A 15,614-nucleotide genomic window follows, 5' to 3' on the forward strand; every position below is an offset into this window, starting at 1 on the left:
TATCACAAAGTTTTTAGGAGCCATCTGAAAGGAGGTGTTGAATGATTCCTACCAAAACCTCTCTTGGCAAGGAGTTCCACAGGGCAGAGCTTGCTACACTAAAGGCTGGGTCCCCTAGCAGGAGAGATTGGATCGATCCAAAGCAGCAAGGGATGCTTTCGTCACCATCTCAGGGAGTTTTTAAAACCTGGGCATTTGCAGATTAAACTGTGCTTAAGAGGAAAGCTGCCCGGTCTGGTTTAAAAGTTGGCAACCAGCAGGATTGGGCGAATAGAATTAATTTCGGCAAAATCTGGTGTGCGCCTGTGTCGTGGTGTTCAGGGAGCCTAACTCCTAGAGGTGCGGGGGTGGTGGTGGTTAAAACCTCCTCCATAGAACCCCTCTCTTTCTGCCTGCATGCAGCATTTGAGAGCATCATTTCAAGCCCGGCCTCCAATCGCGAACCGGTGGCCAATTCCCCTTCTTTTCCCCAGCCCAGGTTTTCTTTGCAACGCCTCCTTTGAGCCATGCAAGGGGGATTTTGTTCTCCCCCTTTCCTCCCAGCACAGTGAAAGCGGATGGCTCCAACGGCGGCTGCGATGGGAAGCTGCGGCCGGGGAGCGCAACGCAGGACCATCAGCCGCGCAGGCACCGCCACGATCACCACCATCGCTGCTGCTGCTGCTGCTGCCGCTGCTTCCTCCTCCTCCTCCTCATCTTCCTCCTCGCTCGGGCCCCGGAAGATCCCTCGGAACAGCTTCGTGGAGGCCACGATGACCTGATTTCCCGGGGTACCGCCCCCCATCCTCCTCTTCCTCCACATCCTCTTCTCCAGCCTCGCCACCATTTAGATAGACATCCTTTGCGCACCGGAGGCGAGCTGCGGGGTGGGGTGGGGGGCAGCCGCAGCACCGATCCCCCCTCGGCGGGAGAGGGAATGCGCGTCTGGCGAGCCGGCGAGGGGCTGCGACCAGGGAGGGGAGAGCGAAAGCGAAGAAAGGCGGCGGAGGGTCCTATTATTAGCAACACCTGCTTCCGCCTCCCCCCCCCCCGCCTTTCCCGCGATGTCGCTTTCACATCCAGAGCGCAGGCGATTCCCATTCTAGCTGCGGGCGCTGCGCCCTAAAGACCAATTAAAAGCATCTCAGAAGGGGGTCCAAGCGGAATGGGAACGGGGGGTTGCTGCCTTTTGCTTCCTCCTTTCGCCTCCTTTTATCCGTATCTTTGTTAAAGTCACTTTCTCTCCTCTTCTGTCTCTCTGCAGATTCTCCCTACCCCTCCCTACGAAGTCTTTTGTCACTGTCTGTCTGCACGTTTCCTCCCTCTTCCCTCCCCCCGCTCTGCATTTCCTAACAATTAGTGGGTTTTTTGAGCCCTTAATCCCCCCCCCCCCGGTTCTTAAGGTATTGGGAAAGAGAAGCGAAGAGACGCGTGTTTGTTTGCTCTTTCTCCTTTTGGAGAGACTCTGCCTGCCCCTACCCCAGTTGTTGGAGAAGCAGGATACAACCTTTCTTGGGGGAATGTCATCCCTCTTACCACCTGGCCCCCTTCCTAAAGTCTGGAAGCGTCCCAGTAATCCCACTTAGTATTCCTCCCCCTCTCTCCCCCTCTGTGTCTCCCCCTCCCTGTGAAAGTTATACTGTGTTCTCTTGCCATTCCTCCCTGCTTTCTATCTTGTTTTTCCTGCAACATTTGAGTCCCTTGCGAACTGAGCCGATCCTGTATTGGATAAGTTTCTTCCTTGTCCAGCTATTGCTTTATTTTAAAGGACCTCAAGGGTTGACCCACAATCCCGGGGCCTCCTTCCTTCCTTGGGACACTTGGATCTTCTGCTGCCAAGTAAGTTCCATTTCACAGACCACGGGAGCAGTACAAAGCCTCTGCAACGAAGTTGAATTGTTTCCTTCTGCAAGAGTTTTCATGCAAGTCTGAGCTGTTTGCCTTTCCGAAATCCAGTAGTGTCAAGGGGCTCTTGCTGGCAAGTAGGAGGGTGGGGGCAGCTGCTGAAGAGGTCTTCCGGTATCTCCTTCCAATAGGGATTGGAAACTCAAAGGACATTTTCAAAACCTCCCTGCTTCACGGGGACCCGCAGAGAGCAATGGTTGGCTTTCTTTCCAGGAGCAGGTGCACCTATTTCTGGAGTGGCAGAGCTGATCTGAGCTGCCTTTCAAGATTATCGCCACCTGCAAACATTTGTCGCTTCCCCTTGCTGTGAATAGCCCAGCTGTGCAAGCTGGAAAAAAAGGAGGGAGGCTTCCCACAAGGACAAGCTGATGGGGAAATGTGTTCTCACCTCCTCCCTTCCTCCTCCTCCTCCTCTTGCTCCTAGTGAAAGTAGCCAGAGAGCAGGTCATCCGACTTCTGCTTCCACCCTTCTCCTTTGGTTATTGCCCAAGTAGTCACCTGAGTTGTATCTCCCACTTTGGGCAGTTCTTTGATGGCTTCTCTGAGGAGAGTGAAAGTCCTGCTGGTCTTAAACTTGATTGCAGTCGCTGGGTTCGTCCTCTTCCTGGCCAAGTGCAGGCCCATCGTCGTGAAGAGTGGGGACTCCTTCCACGAAATCCACCCCAGGGCAGAAGTGTCCAACTTGACTGCCCGTGCTGGAAACCCCATTCAGGATGCAGTTTTGAAAAGGCTGTCACTTCTCGAAGACATTGTCTACAGACAGCTCAATGGTAGGTGTGCACCCTCTTTTTCTCCTAATCGAGAGGAACTTACTTTCTTTTATCTGTACCTCTGCTATGGTTAGACCTGCTTTAGGCTGCAGTGCAAAGAAACAGCTGGATGATGGGGGATGAATTGGGGAGATAATATAACTAAAGGCCAGTGTGCGTGAGATGCATGGCTAGGGCTCCAGGTTTCACCGCTGGTACCAGCTGCTTGAAGATCAGATAGCAAGTGATGGGACAAGTTCCTCTCTGAGGGCCTGGAGAGCTGCTTCCAGTCAGAGTAAACAATGCTGGGGCTATATGGACTAATAGTCCTAATGGTATAAATGCTTAGGACAACTATAAGGCATCATGGTGCATAGTTAAATTATGGAATTTGCTCCTGCAAGAAGCAGTGATGGCCACCAACTTGAATGGCTGGTAAAAAGTATCAGGCAAATTCATATAGGAGAAAGCTATCAGTGGTTGCTATCTCTGATGGGTATGTTCTGCTTTCACAGTCAGAGGCAGAATCATAGACTTGCAGAGCTGGAAGGGACCCTGAGATTGATATAGTTCATCTCCCTGCAATGTAGGAATATGCAGCTGTCCCATATGAGAATCGAACTTGCAACCTTGGCATTATCAGTGCCACACTCTAACCAACTGAGCTATCCACTCAGATAGCTGTTGCTGGTGGGCTTTCTGTGGGCATTTGGTTGGGCACTGTAAGAGCAGGATGAGGAACTAGGTGGACCCCCTTTGACCTAATCCTGCAGGTTCATCTTACGTTCTTAACTTCCAATGTTTTGAGATGAGGCTGCAGCCCAATCATAGAGCACGTGTGTTGCTTGCAAATGTTCCCAGTTCTGCCCTTGGCATATTCAGATTCAAACTTGCATCTAAATCCCTGGAGAGCCATTGGGAGTCGGTGTACATCAAAAGGTGTGGAAGCTGTGGCCTTCCAATGATGCTGGACTGCAAGCCCCCAACAGCCCCTGGCACCATGACAAATAGTCAGAGATGATGGGAGCTATAATCCAACATCTGGAGTCCATTATCTTCTTCACTCCTGATCTAGGTGGGCCCAGTGATCTGACTTGGTAGAAGACAGCATTCTGTTGCTCCTATATGTTAAATCCTGCGCTCTCTCTCTTTTCCTTTGAAGTCTGGTGAGGTCTCCCAGATGTTAACAAAGCATTCCAAGCTTGAAATGAGCAGGACATGTTCTGTGAGTTGAAGTAAGATGTGTGCTCTGAAGTGTGGTGGCTGCCTTCCTCGTATGTTTTTGTAGATACCTACTGCCTTCACTACAGTCCTGTTCCCCTCCCCACTTAAAATCATCATTGGGAGGGGGATTATCTGTACACACAGTGGTTTCGACATGTGTTATCTCTGTGCACGTGATTGTGTGAAAATCCAGCACAATTACCTACTTCTGAAGCACAGAAAGCTTTAGAGAACCTCACCAAGCTTTCAACTGCAGCCATTGTGCGCTTGCTTTTTTGATGCGGACTCCCTACAGGCAAAGTTAATGCTCACTCTTTGTTGCGTCTGTCGGTAGCAAAAGGGGAGGGAGAATCTGCCAGGAGGCAACTATGTTCTATCACTTCAGCAACTTGGCAATAGAAAGGAAGCTACCCTGGAGTAAAACAGATTTACCTACCCTGGAGTAATGGCTTCCAGCATGTGTTCCTCTCCCCCAGTCCTGATAAGATAATCACTCATGTGTGATTTATGGAGCACTTTTTTGAAATGCCTGGGGCCACAGCCCTAGGCACACTTAAGGAGTGGGGGTTAATCCTGAGTAAACATGCACAAGTTCTGTCTCCATTGTCGAGGCAGGTGGCCTCTGAGTACTAGTTGAGGGAATTGCAACGAGACACGGGTGGTGCTGTGGTCTAAATCACCGAGCCTCTTGGATTCGCCAATCAGAAGGTTGGTGGTTCGAATCCCTGCGATGGGGTGAGCTCCTGTTGCTCTGTCTCAGCTCCTGCCAACCTAGCAGTTCAAAAACACACCAGGCGAGTAGATGAATAGGTACCACTGCAGCGGGAAGGTAAACAGCATTTCCATGCACTCTGGTTTGTGTCACGGTGTCCCCTTGTGCCAGAAGCGGTTTAGTCATGCTGGGCACATGACCCAGAAAGCTGTCTGTGGACAAACACCGGCTCCGGAAGAGTGCCACAACCCCATAGTCGCCTTTGACTGGACTTAACTGTCCAGGGGTCCTTTACTTTTACCTTTTACCTGCTTGTGGGCTTCACATGGGGGTGTCTAGTTGATCACTGTGGGAACAGCATGTTGGAGTAGATGGGCCTTTGGTTTGATCCAGCAGGTACCTCTTCTCTTCGTTATTTTATGACCTAACCATATGCTAAGTATTTCCCCCCTGTGTGTATGTGTGAATTCTGGGATAGTTGTGATCCTGTCTTGGCCCCCATCCATTTCCTTTGAAACCCTCAACAAATGTCTCTGTATTAGAAAGCTGCATATGAATAATGAGGCTTTACCTCAGAAGGGGAGCGGTCTTGACTTAAGCCCGTCACTTTCCCATTTTGTAATACTGTAAATTAGATTGTCCACATTTTCAGACTAAAGTATTAAGACAGGGACGATGGTGGCACTATTTCTCTGTAGAAAAACACCAGTGGGGTGTCTAGGCAGCTGTACCTCACAAGAGATGGAATTTGGAGAGCACGGTCACATCATGAAGCAAACCATGTGTTAACAATCCAGATGGAATCTAGAAAGAAAATAATAATACTGTAATAATAATTTATTATTTACAAGCCTCCCATCCGACTGGGTTACCCCAACTACTCTGGGTGGCTTCCAGCAAATTAAAACACAATACAAGAAATCCTTATAAGATTTTGCTGAGGAAACTGAACAAAAACAATGTATGATTTGAAGAGAAATGAACAGCGATTTTTACCTATTTAATTCAGGCGTGGTGCATAGCAGGGAGACATTCAAACAAACATACAAAGGAAAGAGTCCCTCAGAACTACATAGCCAATAGGGGGACATGTTACCTCAGCAAGCATCATGCCATTCCACCTGGTTGCTTAGAAACACCTCCCCCCATCAGCTGACCTACTGAAAACAGAATTAATCATTAAGTTACAAACTGAATGATCTCTGCTGTTCTGCTTCAACAAATTATGTAGGTCTTGTTCATGTCATTTGTCTGCTACTATATAGAATCATAGAATCATAGAATCATAGAGTTGGAAGAGACCACAAGGGCCATCGAGTCCAACCCCCTGCCAAGCAGGAAACACCATCAGAGCACTCCTGACATATGGTTGTCAAGCCTCTGCTTAAAGACCTCCAAAGAAGGAGACTCCACCACACTCCTTGGCAGCAAATTCCACTGTCGAACAGCTCTTACTGTCAGGAAGTTCTTCCTAACATGAAGTTCTGTGGACGCATAGCAGGATTTTGTGCATGAAAGTTCACCACCTTTTGCATGATGCCTCCTGCTAGCAGGAGGCTGGTGTGTTAGCTCAGACTCCAGTGGTTACAGTCATGTGATCAGAGTCAACAGTACCATACCTGAATGGAAGGCCCCTCCAGATGACTTATTTATAGAGCATTCTTTTATTCTCTTGCACAAAGCTTACACGGAGGTTACATTATATCCAGCCTTTAGTCAGCATTTGTTCGTGGGATGGTTATATCACAATGGGCATTCACTTTCATTTTATCCTGATTCACTTGTGGGGTGTTCACATGCCTTCCCAGTATTCATTCATTCTTCCAACACTTTTAAATCCATCTGGCTCCAAAGCACTGAGGGTCAGATTATTATTTCTTAAAAGTGGTTTTGTTGTACTAGGGCAGACAAGTCCAACCAGTCGATCGAGATCTACAGGTAAATTGCTGGGTGTCCCTGGTCAATTGTGGGTTGATTGCTTGATCCTGGGCAATCTTGGGCAAGTAATCTTGTGTGTCCCCTCCCCTGGTGCCAGTTTCATCTTCCGCCACTGCCTCAGCAGTGTACAGAGGCATTGTTGGCAACCGGAAGTAATGTTCGCTTTAGTGCTGTGTGCGATATTCATCGTTGAATAAAAAAAAAAGCTCAACAACTCTGGGTTCCCCCCCTAAAAAAGCTCGACAACTCTTGGCAATGACAATGGGTAGGTCACTGCCAGTTTTATTATACTTGGAGTAGATCACAGTCGCTATAGAGATGGACGTGACTGTACTAGGGCAACCATACCAGCCAACTCCTAGGGGCCATGGAGGCTTCAGGCTCTACAATAAAATATTTGAGGGGGCCGGGCACCCACAAAGTTGATGGGCATTCCCATTCAAATGGTGTGTGGGCACTGCATCATGTGATGGATTATGTGGGGCAGGGCTTACCTGTCCCCATGATATTTTCTTCAAGTTGGTACTCCTAAGAGCAACAGAGCCCTTCCACCCACTTAAACCCTGTACCTAAAGTTCCAGTAGGCACTTGATTCTCTCTTGCCAAATACTGATAATCTGGAGGTGCCTGGAGGCTGTGCAAGATCACCTCCCAATGTCTTCCATTTTAGGCTTAATATGCCTGAGCAGCACAGTATCATGGTTAGTGTTGGACTAGGACCTGGGAAACCTGGGTTCAAAATCCTTGTTGTTGTTCTTGTTGTTTAGTCGTTTAGTCGTGTCCTACTCTTCATGACCCCCTGGACCAGAGCACGCCAGGCACTCGCCTCCTGCAGTTTGGTCAAACTCACGCTAGTAGCTTTGAGAACACTGTCCAGCCATCTCGTCCTCTGTCATCCCCTTCTCCTTGTGCCCTCAATCTTTCCCAACATTAGGGTCTTTTCCAGGGAGTCTTCTCTTCTCATGAGGTGGCCAAAGTATTGGAGCCTCAGCTTCACGATCTGTCCTTCTAGTGAGCACTCAGGGCTTAAAATCCTACTTGGCAATAAATTTTGCTGGGTAACCTTGGACTAGTCACTGCCTCTCAGCCTAATGTACCTCACAGGGGCCACAGACAAATCTTGTCCAATTCTTGCATTAAAATCACCCAGGAGGATAATTTTATCCTTCTTAGGCGTCTCTGATAGGATGGTATCCAGGTGAGAGTAAAACAGTTTTTCGTTAATATCTTCATCGACATCCACTCTCTCAAGGCAAATCTAAAAAAATATAGTATAAACACTGACAACTGGGAAACACTGACCTGTGAGTGCTCCAGTTGGAGAATAGCCTTTACCAAAGGTGTCATGGGCTTTGAAGATGCTCGAACTCAGGACGAAAGGGAGGAACATGCTAAGAGGAAGGCATGCTTGGCAAACCCTCACCATGATCAACTCCCACCCAGAAACCATGTCCACACTGTAGAAGGACGTGTGGAGCCAGAATTGGCCCCCACAGTCACTTATGGACTCACTGTTAAAACCATGTTCATGGAAGACAATCTTACATGGCTACCAGTGATCGCCCAAGAAGAAGTAGAAGACCACTTCACAGGGGGGCTGTGGGTATTCATTGCGGAGGTGGAGAACCATGTATGCCACCTTGAGCTCCTTGGATATAAATGTAAAAATAAAATATAAATAATAAACCAGTAGTATTGCAGGCGCCCAAGAGGATTTTGCACAACACCTGTTGTGATCACCTGCTTTTCAGAAGCAGGTAATTGTGTGTGTAGGTCCCCAGGCCACCCCTCAAATAACTTCACACATGACACGTAATTTAGTTTTGGTTTTTTGGGCACTATTTTGGCCACAACTTTATTAAAATAAAAAATCAGTGAGTGGTTGTTTAGACATTGGTTATGACTATCTGTTCCCCCGCCTGGGACAGAACTGACATCCCGAGGTCCGATCGGTAGCCAGTAGAAGAGAAAGTCAAACTGGGGGTCATTTGAGCTAAGCGTCGGACCCACGCCGCTCACCCCAGCAGCTCCCCAAAAGCTTGCCGGCCCTGGTCCTATGACAAGGATTCCCATGACAGGGATTGGGCGGCCCTGGTCCCATGACAGGGATTGGACGAAATTGTGGCAAGCCCCAGGATTCCTTTAACAGAATTCCCTTCAGCGCAATAGGAGGGGCAGGCACAGCCTATCCTGACCCCTCCACCACCAGCATATTATAACCAATGCCTAACCACAACCTTACAAGTTGTGACGAATTGCTGAGTAGTAGGCAAAAACCAAATGGCACAGCCAATCACCAAATGGCAAAATTCCTACTAGGCCCCTGCGCCAAGGCAGATGACCCCATGACAAGCAAAGCAAGGTCAACCGGAAAAGAGGGCGGGCGGGCGGGTGATCCGATGCACTCTGCAAAGAGAAAGAGAAACCAGAGTGCACCAATATTTAAAGACTATGGACCCACCCACCCACCCACCCACCCAATTTGCAACATACAATTTGCCCCAGCAACCCGGTTATCCAATCACAATGCCAGGCAACAACTATTAACTTGCCTGGCAACAAGAGGCCTGGCCCGGTGGCCCACACCGCAACACGTGCTCTCATTTATTGGAGAACACGCTTTGTCCTACTCTCCAAAGTTTCAGGGTCATAGACGAGATGCGAATCACAAAATTTATTTGGCATAATAATAATAATAATAATAATAATAATAATAATAATGCAGAGGTGGAGGTTCATATTGATCAGGGCCCTGATACAGATAGGGATTTTAAACTTCTTATCTGCCTCCTGTCCCACCACCATCACCCAGGGCTCTGATCCACACCGTGACTCCCATGTTTGCAATCTCTGTTTTAAAGAGCCCACAACACAATTGATCCCCACTCAGAGGTGCTCACCATCAGTTGACCCTTTACACTTAAGACGCAGATGGATTTGGGAAGATGACTTGGGGCTTTCTGCAAGCAGCACTCGCTCAGATATTTTTTTCTTTATGGTTTCCATTTGACAAGATGCATATGCAGCTTCACTGTAGTAAAACCTGTTAGTGGTTTACAAGAAATATTGGCATCAACACTGAAGAGTGTTAAAAACAACGAAGGACATTTGAAGAGAATTAAAATTAAGAAAACAGAAATTGAAATGCATTAACCTTATATCTGTCTGTGTAGGCTTGTCTAAACAAAGAATGTTTTAGGCAGCTGCAAGAAAAGTGTGCAGTGAAGGCAGCTGCCTGCTGTCAATCGGCAGGGAGTTCCAAAGTGTATAGGTTCTGCCACAGTTAAAGATTGACAGCTGAGGAATGAGCGTTACATGGCACCTGTAATAATGTCAGTTCCACAGATCAAAGTGGTCAAGTGGGCACATATGGGGCAAGGTTCCCTCCCCTCTCTTCTGTTTTCTCTGATGCATCTGTGGGGTTTATTTGTGGGTGTTTTTAATATTGGCTTCATTTACAGGTTGGTGATGTGGGTGTTAATATTTTATGTACGGTGTCCATGGAGTAGAGCAGCAATTTCTGATTACCAGAAACATCATGGTGTTGGGGAGAAAAAGACGGGGATTGAAGGGATGTCAAGTTTCTGAAACATCACTCCCCCCCCCCCCAATGTAGTGATTTGTACCTTTGGAAAAAGTTAAACAATTCAGCAATACGTATGGGTCACCCCTGACAGCTGCTAATTAAATCCTCAAGCTACATTTCTTTTTATGGCACAGTGGAGATATTTCTATTACAATCTCACAAGGTACAACGCTTTTGAGATGTAGGAAGGGAACTTTAAAGCTGCTGTGTGGGAAGCAGGAACATGGTTGGAAGTTGTAAGGAATCTAGGTGAGAGATCTAATTAAAAGCTGACTCAAAGGCCACCAGCTCCACCCTCTCTTCTTAAGCATCCCCTATGGATTTGCAAATTGAGGCGTGATCTTGATGCCAAGAGCTGTTTTTTGATAGCTTTGTTTCTTGCAGAGCTTAAAAGCAGTTTGGTGCGTGCACTGGAAAAAAAATAAAAGCAAAAAACAACACCCCACCACCTTTAACTTTCTGTGCGGTGTGCCTGAACTTTAGCTGTTTTCTTCTTGAGTTTTGAGCATTAAATTAATGCATGGTTGCACAGGGACGGAATGGTGTTTTCTTTGTGAATCGGCTTGGCATTTCAGAGGAGAGGCAATCATCCTGTTGATCCTTGTTTATACATGCTCACCCACCATTACAATGATCCACCTGTATTTTACAAAGAAGAGGTAGAATCTAGGAAAGCAAACTTCACTGGGACCAGCTCACACCAGGCTGCCATTCCGTAAACTGCAATGGGAAGTGGGAATCTTTCAGAAGATGAGAGATTGTTGATATTAGTGGAGACTACAGGGCCGGTCCTACCGTTAGTCATTTGGTGGGAAACTCTAGCACCATAGTACAACAGAAGTTGAACAAAACAACAACCCCGGAACATTTTGGTATGAAAACATACAGGATTTTAATGGGAAATGCACCTATTGCAAACAGAGCAGTATGACCACCTTCCCAAATGGTTTTGAAAACACAACTACGTATAACTGCCCCTATAGCATCATGGGCATCAGGCATGATGGATGCTCAGTGAAAAGGACACAAGGAGAGGCTCATAGGCATGCACAATTTGTTTCCGTCTATCATCTTTTAGTGGGTGTTTTACTTATTATTAATATTTGAGTGCTGCCTGCTCTTGTGAATGGATTTCATGTTCTGAGTTTCGAGGGGGAGAGTGGAAAACTGTTCACCAACCAGATTATTCTGGTGATCAGGGGCTTGCAGACTTATGTGGTTTGGAGCAGAATGGAAATGCTTGCTAGTGTTTCACAAGGGCAAGAATTCAGACAGGGATGCTCTGGATGAATTCCATTGTGTATTGTATATTTCCACGTGTGTGGATTGGTGAGTTCCATTTCACTTTTCTCAGGCAAGGCTAAGTAATGTAGGATGTAAAAATGTGCTCCACCAGCTATAAAGATGGATTTTATTTTTTATTTTATTTTTTAAAAACTGTTGCAGTTTTGATACCCTTGTGCCTTCTATGTGTATGTTTACATCTGTGATCTAGATGCTGGATAATTCTTTATATTCCATTTATAGCTCACCTATTTGAGCTTTTGTATTATGTGTGCATGCTCGAGTTCTTGCTCACTTCTGTTGCTCTTGCTGGTTGAGGGGGACAATCAAGTTCTTCTGCACCTTGACCATTGGGCGTAACTCAGGATTGGACATTTTTCTTGAATCCAGGCCCATTTCATTGGAAGCTTCTAATGGATGCTGCTAAAATCCTTCCACTTCCACCCCCAATGTGCAGTGAAGTTACTTCTGTGGAACTCAATGGGCTGGTGTCCCTCACTTGCCTTTGTGATTATATTCTTGCTAATATTAACAATTTCTCTCTTTGTTTAGACTCCTTTACAGACTTGGTGTATTCCACCCACAACATATATAGATACGTAATCATTGTATTGCATCATAGGTTTTGTAGTCCTAAGAATTCCTAAACCAGCTTTTCCCCCGGCTGAGCTCCTACTGAGTAATGAAAGTTGAGGGCCAAGTGACAAGAGTGCCATGGAGCACCCCAAAAACAAAAGCAACTGCATCAAATAGAATTACAGAATTCTAGAGCTGGAAGGTCATCAAGTCCAACCTGGTGCAGGAATCTTAACTAGATCATACCTGAGAGATGGCCACCCAACCTCTGCTGAAAAACCTCCAGGGAAGGAGAGTCTACCTGTGGGAGTTTGTTCCACTGTCAAACGGCTCTCGTCAGAAAGTTCTTCCTGGTGTTGAGTCAGAATCTGCTTTCTAAGGAGTGAGACTCTGCACCCAATGGTTCAGGAAGGAATTGGGACATCACTCAATAGCACTGTAACACCTCCTGAGTTCCAGGTTTGGTCCAAGTTGGTGCTTACGTATATAATGTCTATATACTATATAGTATATAGTATATATTATGGTGTCTCGTGTCTTTATTTATCCTGGTGGGGGGCAGGAACTCGCCACGCAACTCCTTTGACCAGGCAAAGGAGCTATAACCCGTTGCAGTAAAGCAGGAGAGCGGGGAGCTGTCCACAGAGATTCTGCCAGGGACAGTGCTGAAACCAGGCATTTTTGCTGCCCTGCATTCAGAAGCGCTGCCCGGTTCTCTTAACATGCATTGGGTCGACTTTCAGAGAGAGAGACAACCTCTTGCCTGTTGGCTCCTCTGAGCCATGTGCTTGGAGTGATGCATGTCTACAAGAAACAGCAAAGCATGAGCATTTTTACAGAACAGGGGAGCCCATACTGTTAAGACTGTCTCAAAGGGAGTTAGGATATGGCTCTATCTCAGTTTTGCCTATCAGTTTGCAGACTGTAATACATTAGATTCTCTCCAGCTAATTTGTAGTAAGGATAGACCAATTGAAACTAATGGCCCCAAGTTAGTCATGTCCATTAGGTTCAATGGGTCTGAGATCTGCCCTGTACATAAGAACAGCATCTGTCAAATTTATTGAAACTACCTCTTTTCTAGGGAAGTTTGAGTCAAAACTGCTGCTTGCACTGTTTGCTCTTGCACTGATTGATTGGCAGTCTGACATAAAGCTTCTTTTCATTGATACATCTTGTTAGGACAGTGGCTGAAGCTATTGAGTGCTATAGTGAAGCATAAGGGGCTGGCTCAGTGAATGATGGTAGTTCAGCCCATGGAAAATAATGTGAAAATTAGATGACTTAAAAGGGTGATTATGGGGGAATGCAAAAGGATTGGACTGTCAGCAAATATTAACTAGAATAGCCAATTAATCCATCTATTTTTGAAGTGCAGGGTAATGCGGCATACACTTTAGGGCTAAGAAGATCTAGAAAGCCTAAACAAATACATTTATCTAAAATGGTTATATACATAAGCAATGATGGTTTACAGAAATTAAAACTGCTGTGATGCCTGGAAAGGAACACGTCATTTTTAGCTTTTTATATCAGTATGTACATGTTGTACCTGGTTAGATGTGTGTGTGTGTGTTGATTCTTCTATTTCCCTTCAAGCAGTTCACCCCATTTACAAAAATTCTATTGATAAAAGAGGAGTAAAGCATACATGGAGCCATATAACAGAACGAACTCGGAATAGATCAAACTCAGGAAGATAAATGGCATACAGAGAGTACAATTGCAATGTGTACAATCTGCAAAGCAATATAATCTCCATTTAACATCACATTTAGATGGAATTTGCCATTCCTGTGTTTGTTTTGCCATATAAGTTGCAAGTAGCCATCGCATGGCTGCAAATTCCACTGGATCCACATCTCCCTGAATAACCCACAGCTGATGACTCAGTTTTTCATATATGGAAATAAACAAGAGCTTTTAAAACCAGTTTGTATGTAAAACCAGCATATGTAAAAGTACCCTGCCAACCCTGAGCTGTGACGAAGTGGTCGGTGAGCAGCGAATGAGTAATCAGAGTTTTACAAGGAACATTAGAGTTACCACCCACAAACAGGGAATGTAAGCAAAGCTGAGGGTCTAGTAAGTTTCTTCAACTGGTAATTAAATCAATTTCCATCAACACTAAACCTCAACTCTTATTTACATGAATACAGCCCCCCTACACATGGTGTTAGGTGTCCTGTATGCTAAAACCCCACCAACACTGCAGGGAGGGGGACATGTTTTCAAAACATGATTGAGGCACACTGGAATCATAAGGCACCCGTGAACTTTCTTTAAAGAATTCCCCTTTGTCTATGCAGGATGTGTGGTTTAGAGGACCAAATCTTTGACCAATGTCAGGGGGTAAAATCTGATTCCCATGCTAACCTTAGACTACTGAAAGGGGGAAATTGTACTCCTAGGAGCATTGCTGCTGTTTGCATCCAGATAATGGTGTGCACCACCAGGGAAGGAGTCAAACCGCTGGAGAATCATTGTGGCTGCAGAGACCGGTAATTCATAACTGTGTTGTTGTTGTTGTTTAGTCATTTAGTTGTGTCCGACTCTTCATGACCCCATGGACCAGAGCATGCCAGGCACAGCATCTTTAAAAGCAGAGACATCACCTTGCCAACAAAGGTCCGTATAGTAAAAGCTATGGTTTTCCCAGTAGTGATGTATGGAAGTGAGAGCTGGACCATAAAGAAGGATGATCGCCGAAAAATTGATGCTTTTGAATTATGGTGCTGGAGGAGACTCTTGAGAGTCCCATGGACTGCAAGAAGATCAAACCTCTCCATTCTGAAGGAAATCAGCCCTGAGTGCTCACTGGAAAGACAGATCATGAAGCTGAGGCTCCAATACTTTGGCCACCTCATGAGAAGAGAAGACTCCCTGGAAAAGACCCTGATGCTTGGAAAGATGGAGGGCACAAGGAGAAGGGGACAACAGAGGATGAGATGGTTGGACAGTGTTCTCAAAGCTACAAACTTGAGTTTGACCAAACTGCTGGAGGCAGTGGAAGACAGGAATGCCTGGTGTGCTCTGGTCCATGGGGTCATGAAGAGTCGGACACGACTAAACGACTAAACAACAATCATCAGCATCAACATCTGACTCAGTATAAGGCAGCTTCCTATAATCCTAGTTGGATATTTTATCTCTCTTGCTGCTCCAACTTCTGGCGATAAATCATAGGGTTATTGACCCACGTTCTAACATGGTTGTAGCAATTATCTAAAAATAATGCAGTAATGAAGTGGCATGATGACCGAAAGTTGTGCCGAAACCAAGTGCAAACTGGGACAAGGATTTCACATGGCGTGCGGAACAGCTGAACTCCTGATGCCATCTGACAAATCCTGCATTTCTTTTGCAGACCATAAAAGGGATGCTTCAAGGAGGAGGGAGAACTTTTCAAGCCCAGGAGCTTGGCATTATATTGCTCTGTTGTGTTTCTTCCCCCACAATGGACCAGAATATGGAATACAGGGATGTTTGTCCTATTTTAGAGGACCGTTCTCTATTTGAAGGGGCACCCTGCCCAAGTTTGTTTTTAAGAGAAATTGCCATCATGCCCATATGGTGAAGACTTGAGACACCATAACTGTGGTGGAAACAAATAGTATATTTATTTAAATGTAACAACATAGGGGATCTGCAAAAAAGCAGA

The 15,614-nt window shown here is 46.0% G+C and overlaps 1 protein-coding gene across 1 annotated transcript in view; it reads left to right on the top strand.

Moving 5' to 3' along the window:
• The first annotated feature begins 377 nt into the window (after positions 1 to 377).
• LOC309331397 (polypeptide N-acetylgalactosaminyltransferase 17) overlaps positions 378 to 15,614 on the top strand; it is a 72,084-nt gene continuing 56,847 nt past the window's right edge. Inside the window, exon 1 of the mRNA XM_081843612.1 lies at positions 378 to 2,654. Coding sequence (XP_081699738.1) covers positions 2,417 to 2,654 — 238 coding nt within the window. The 5' untranslated portion in view covers positions 378 to 2,416. The remainder of the gene's footprint in view (positions 2,655 to 15,614) is intronic.

The sequence above is a fragment of the Podarcis erhardii genome (assembly GCF_964252035.2).
Source record: "Podarcis erhardii genome assembly, chromosome: 16".
Taxonomy (NCBI): domain Eukaryota; kingdom Metazoa; phylum Chordata; class Lepidosauria; order Squamata; family Lacertidae; genus Podarcis; species Podarcis erhardii.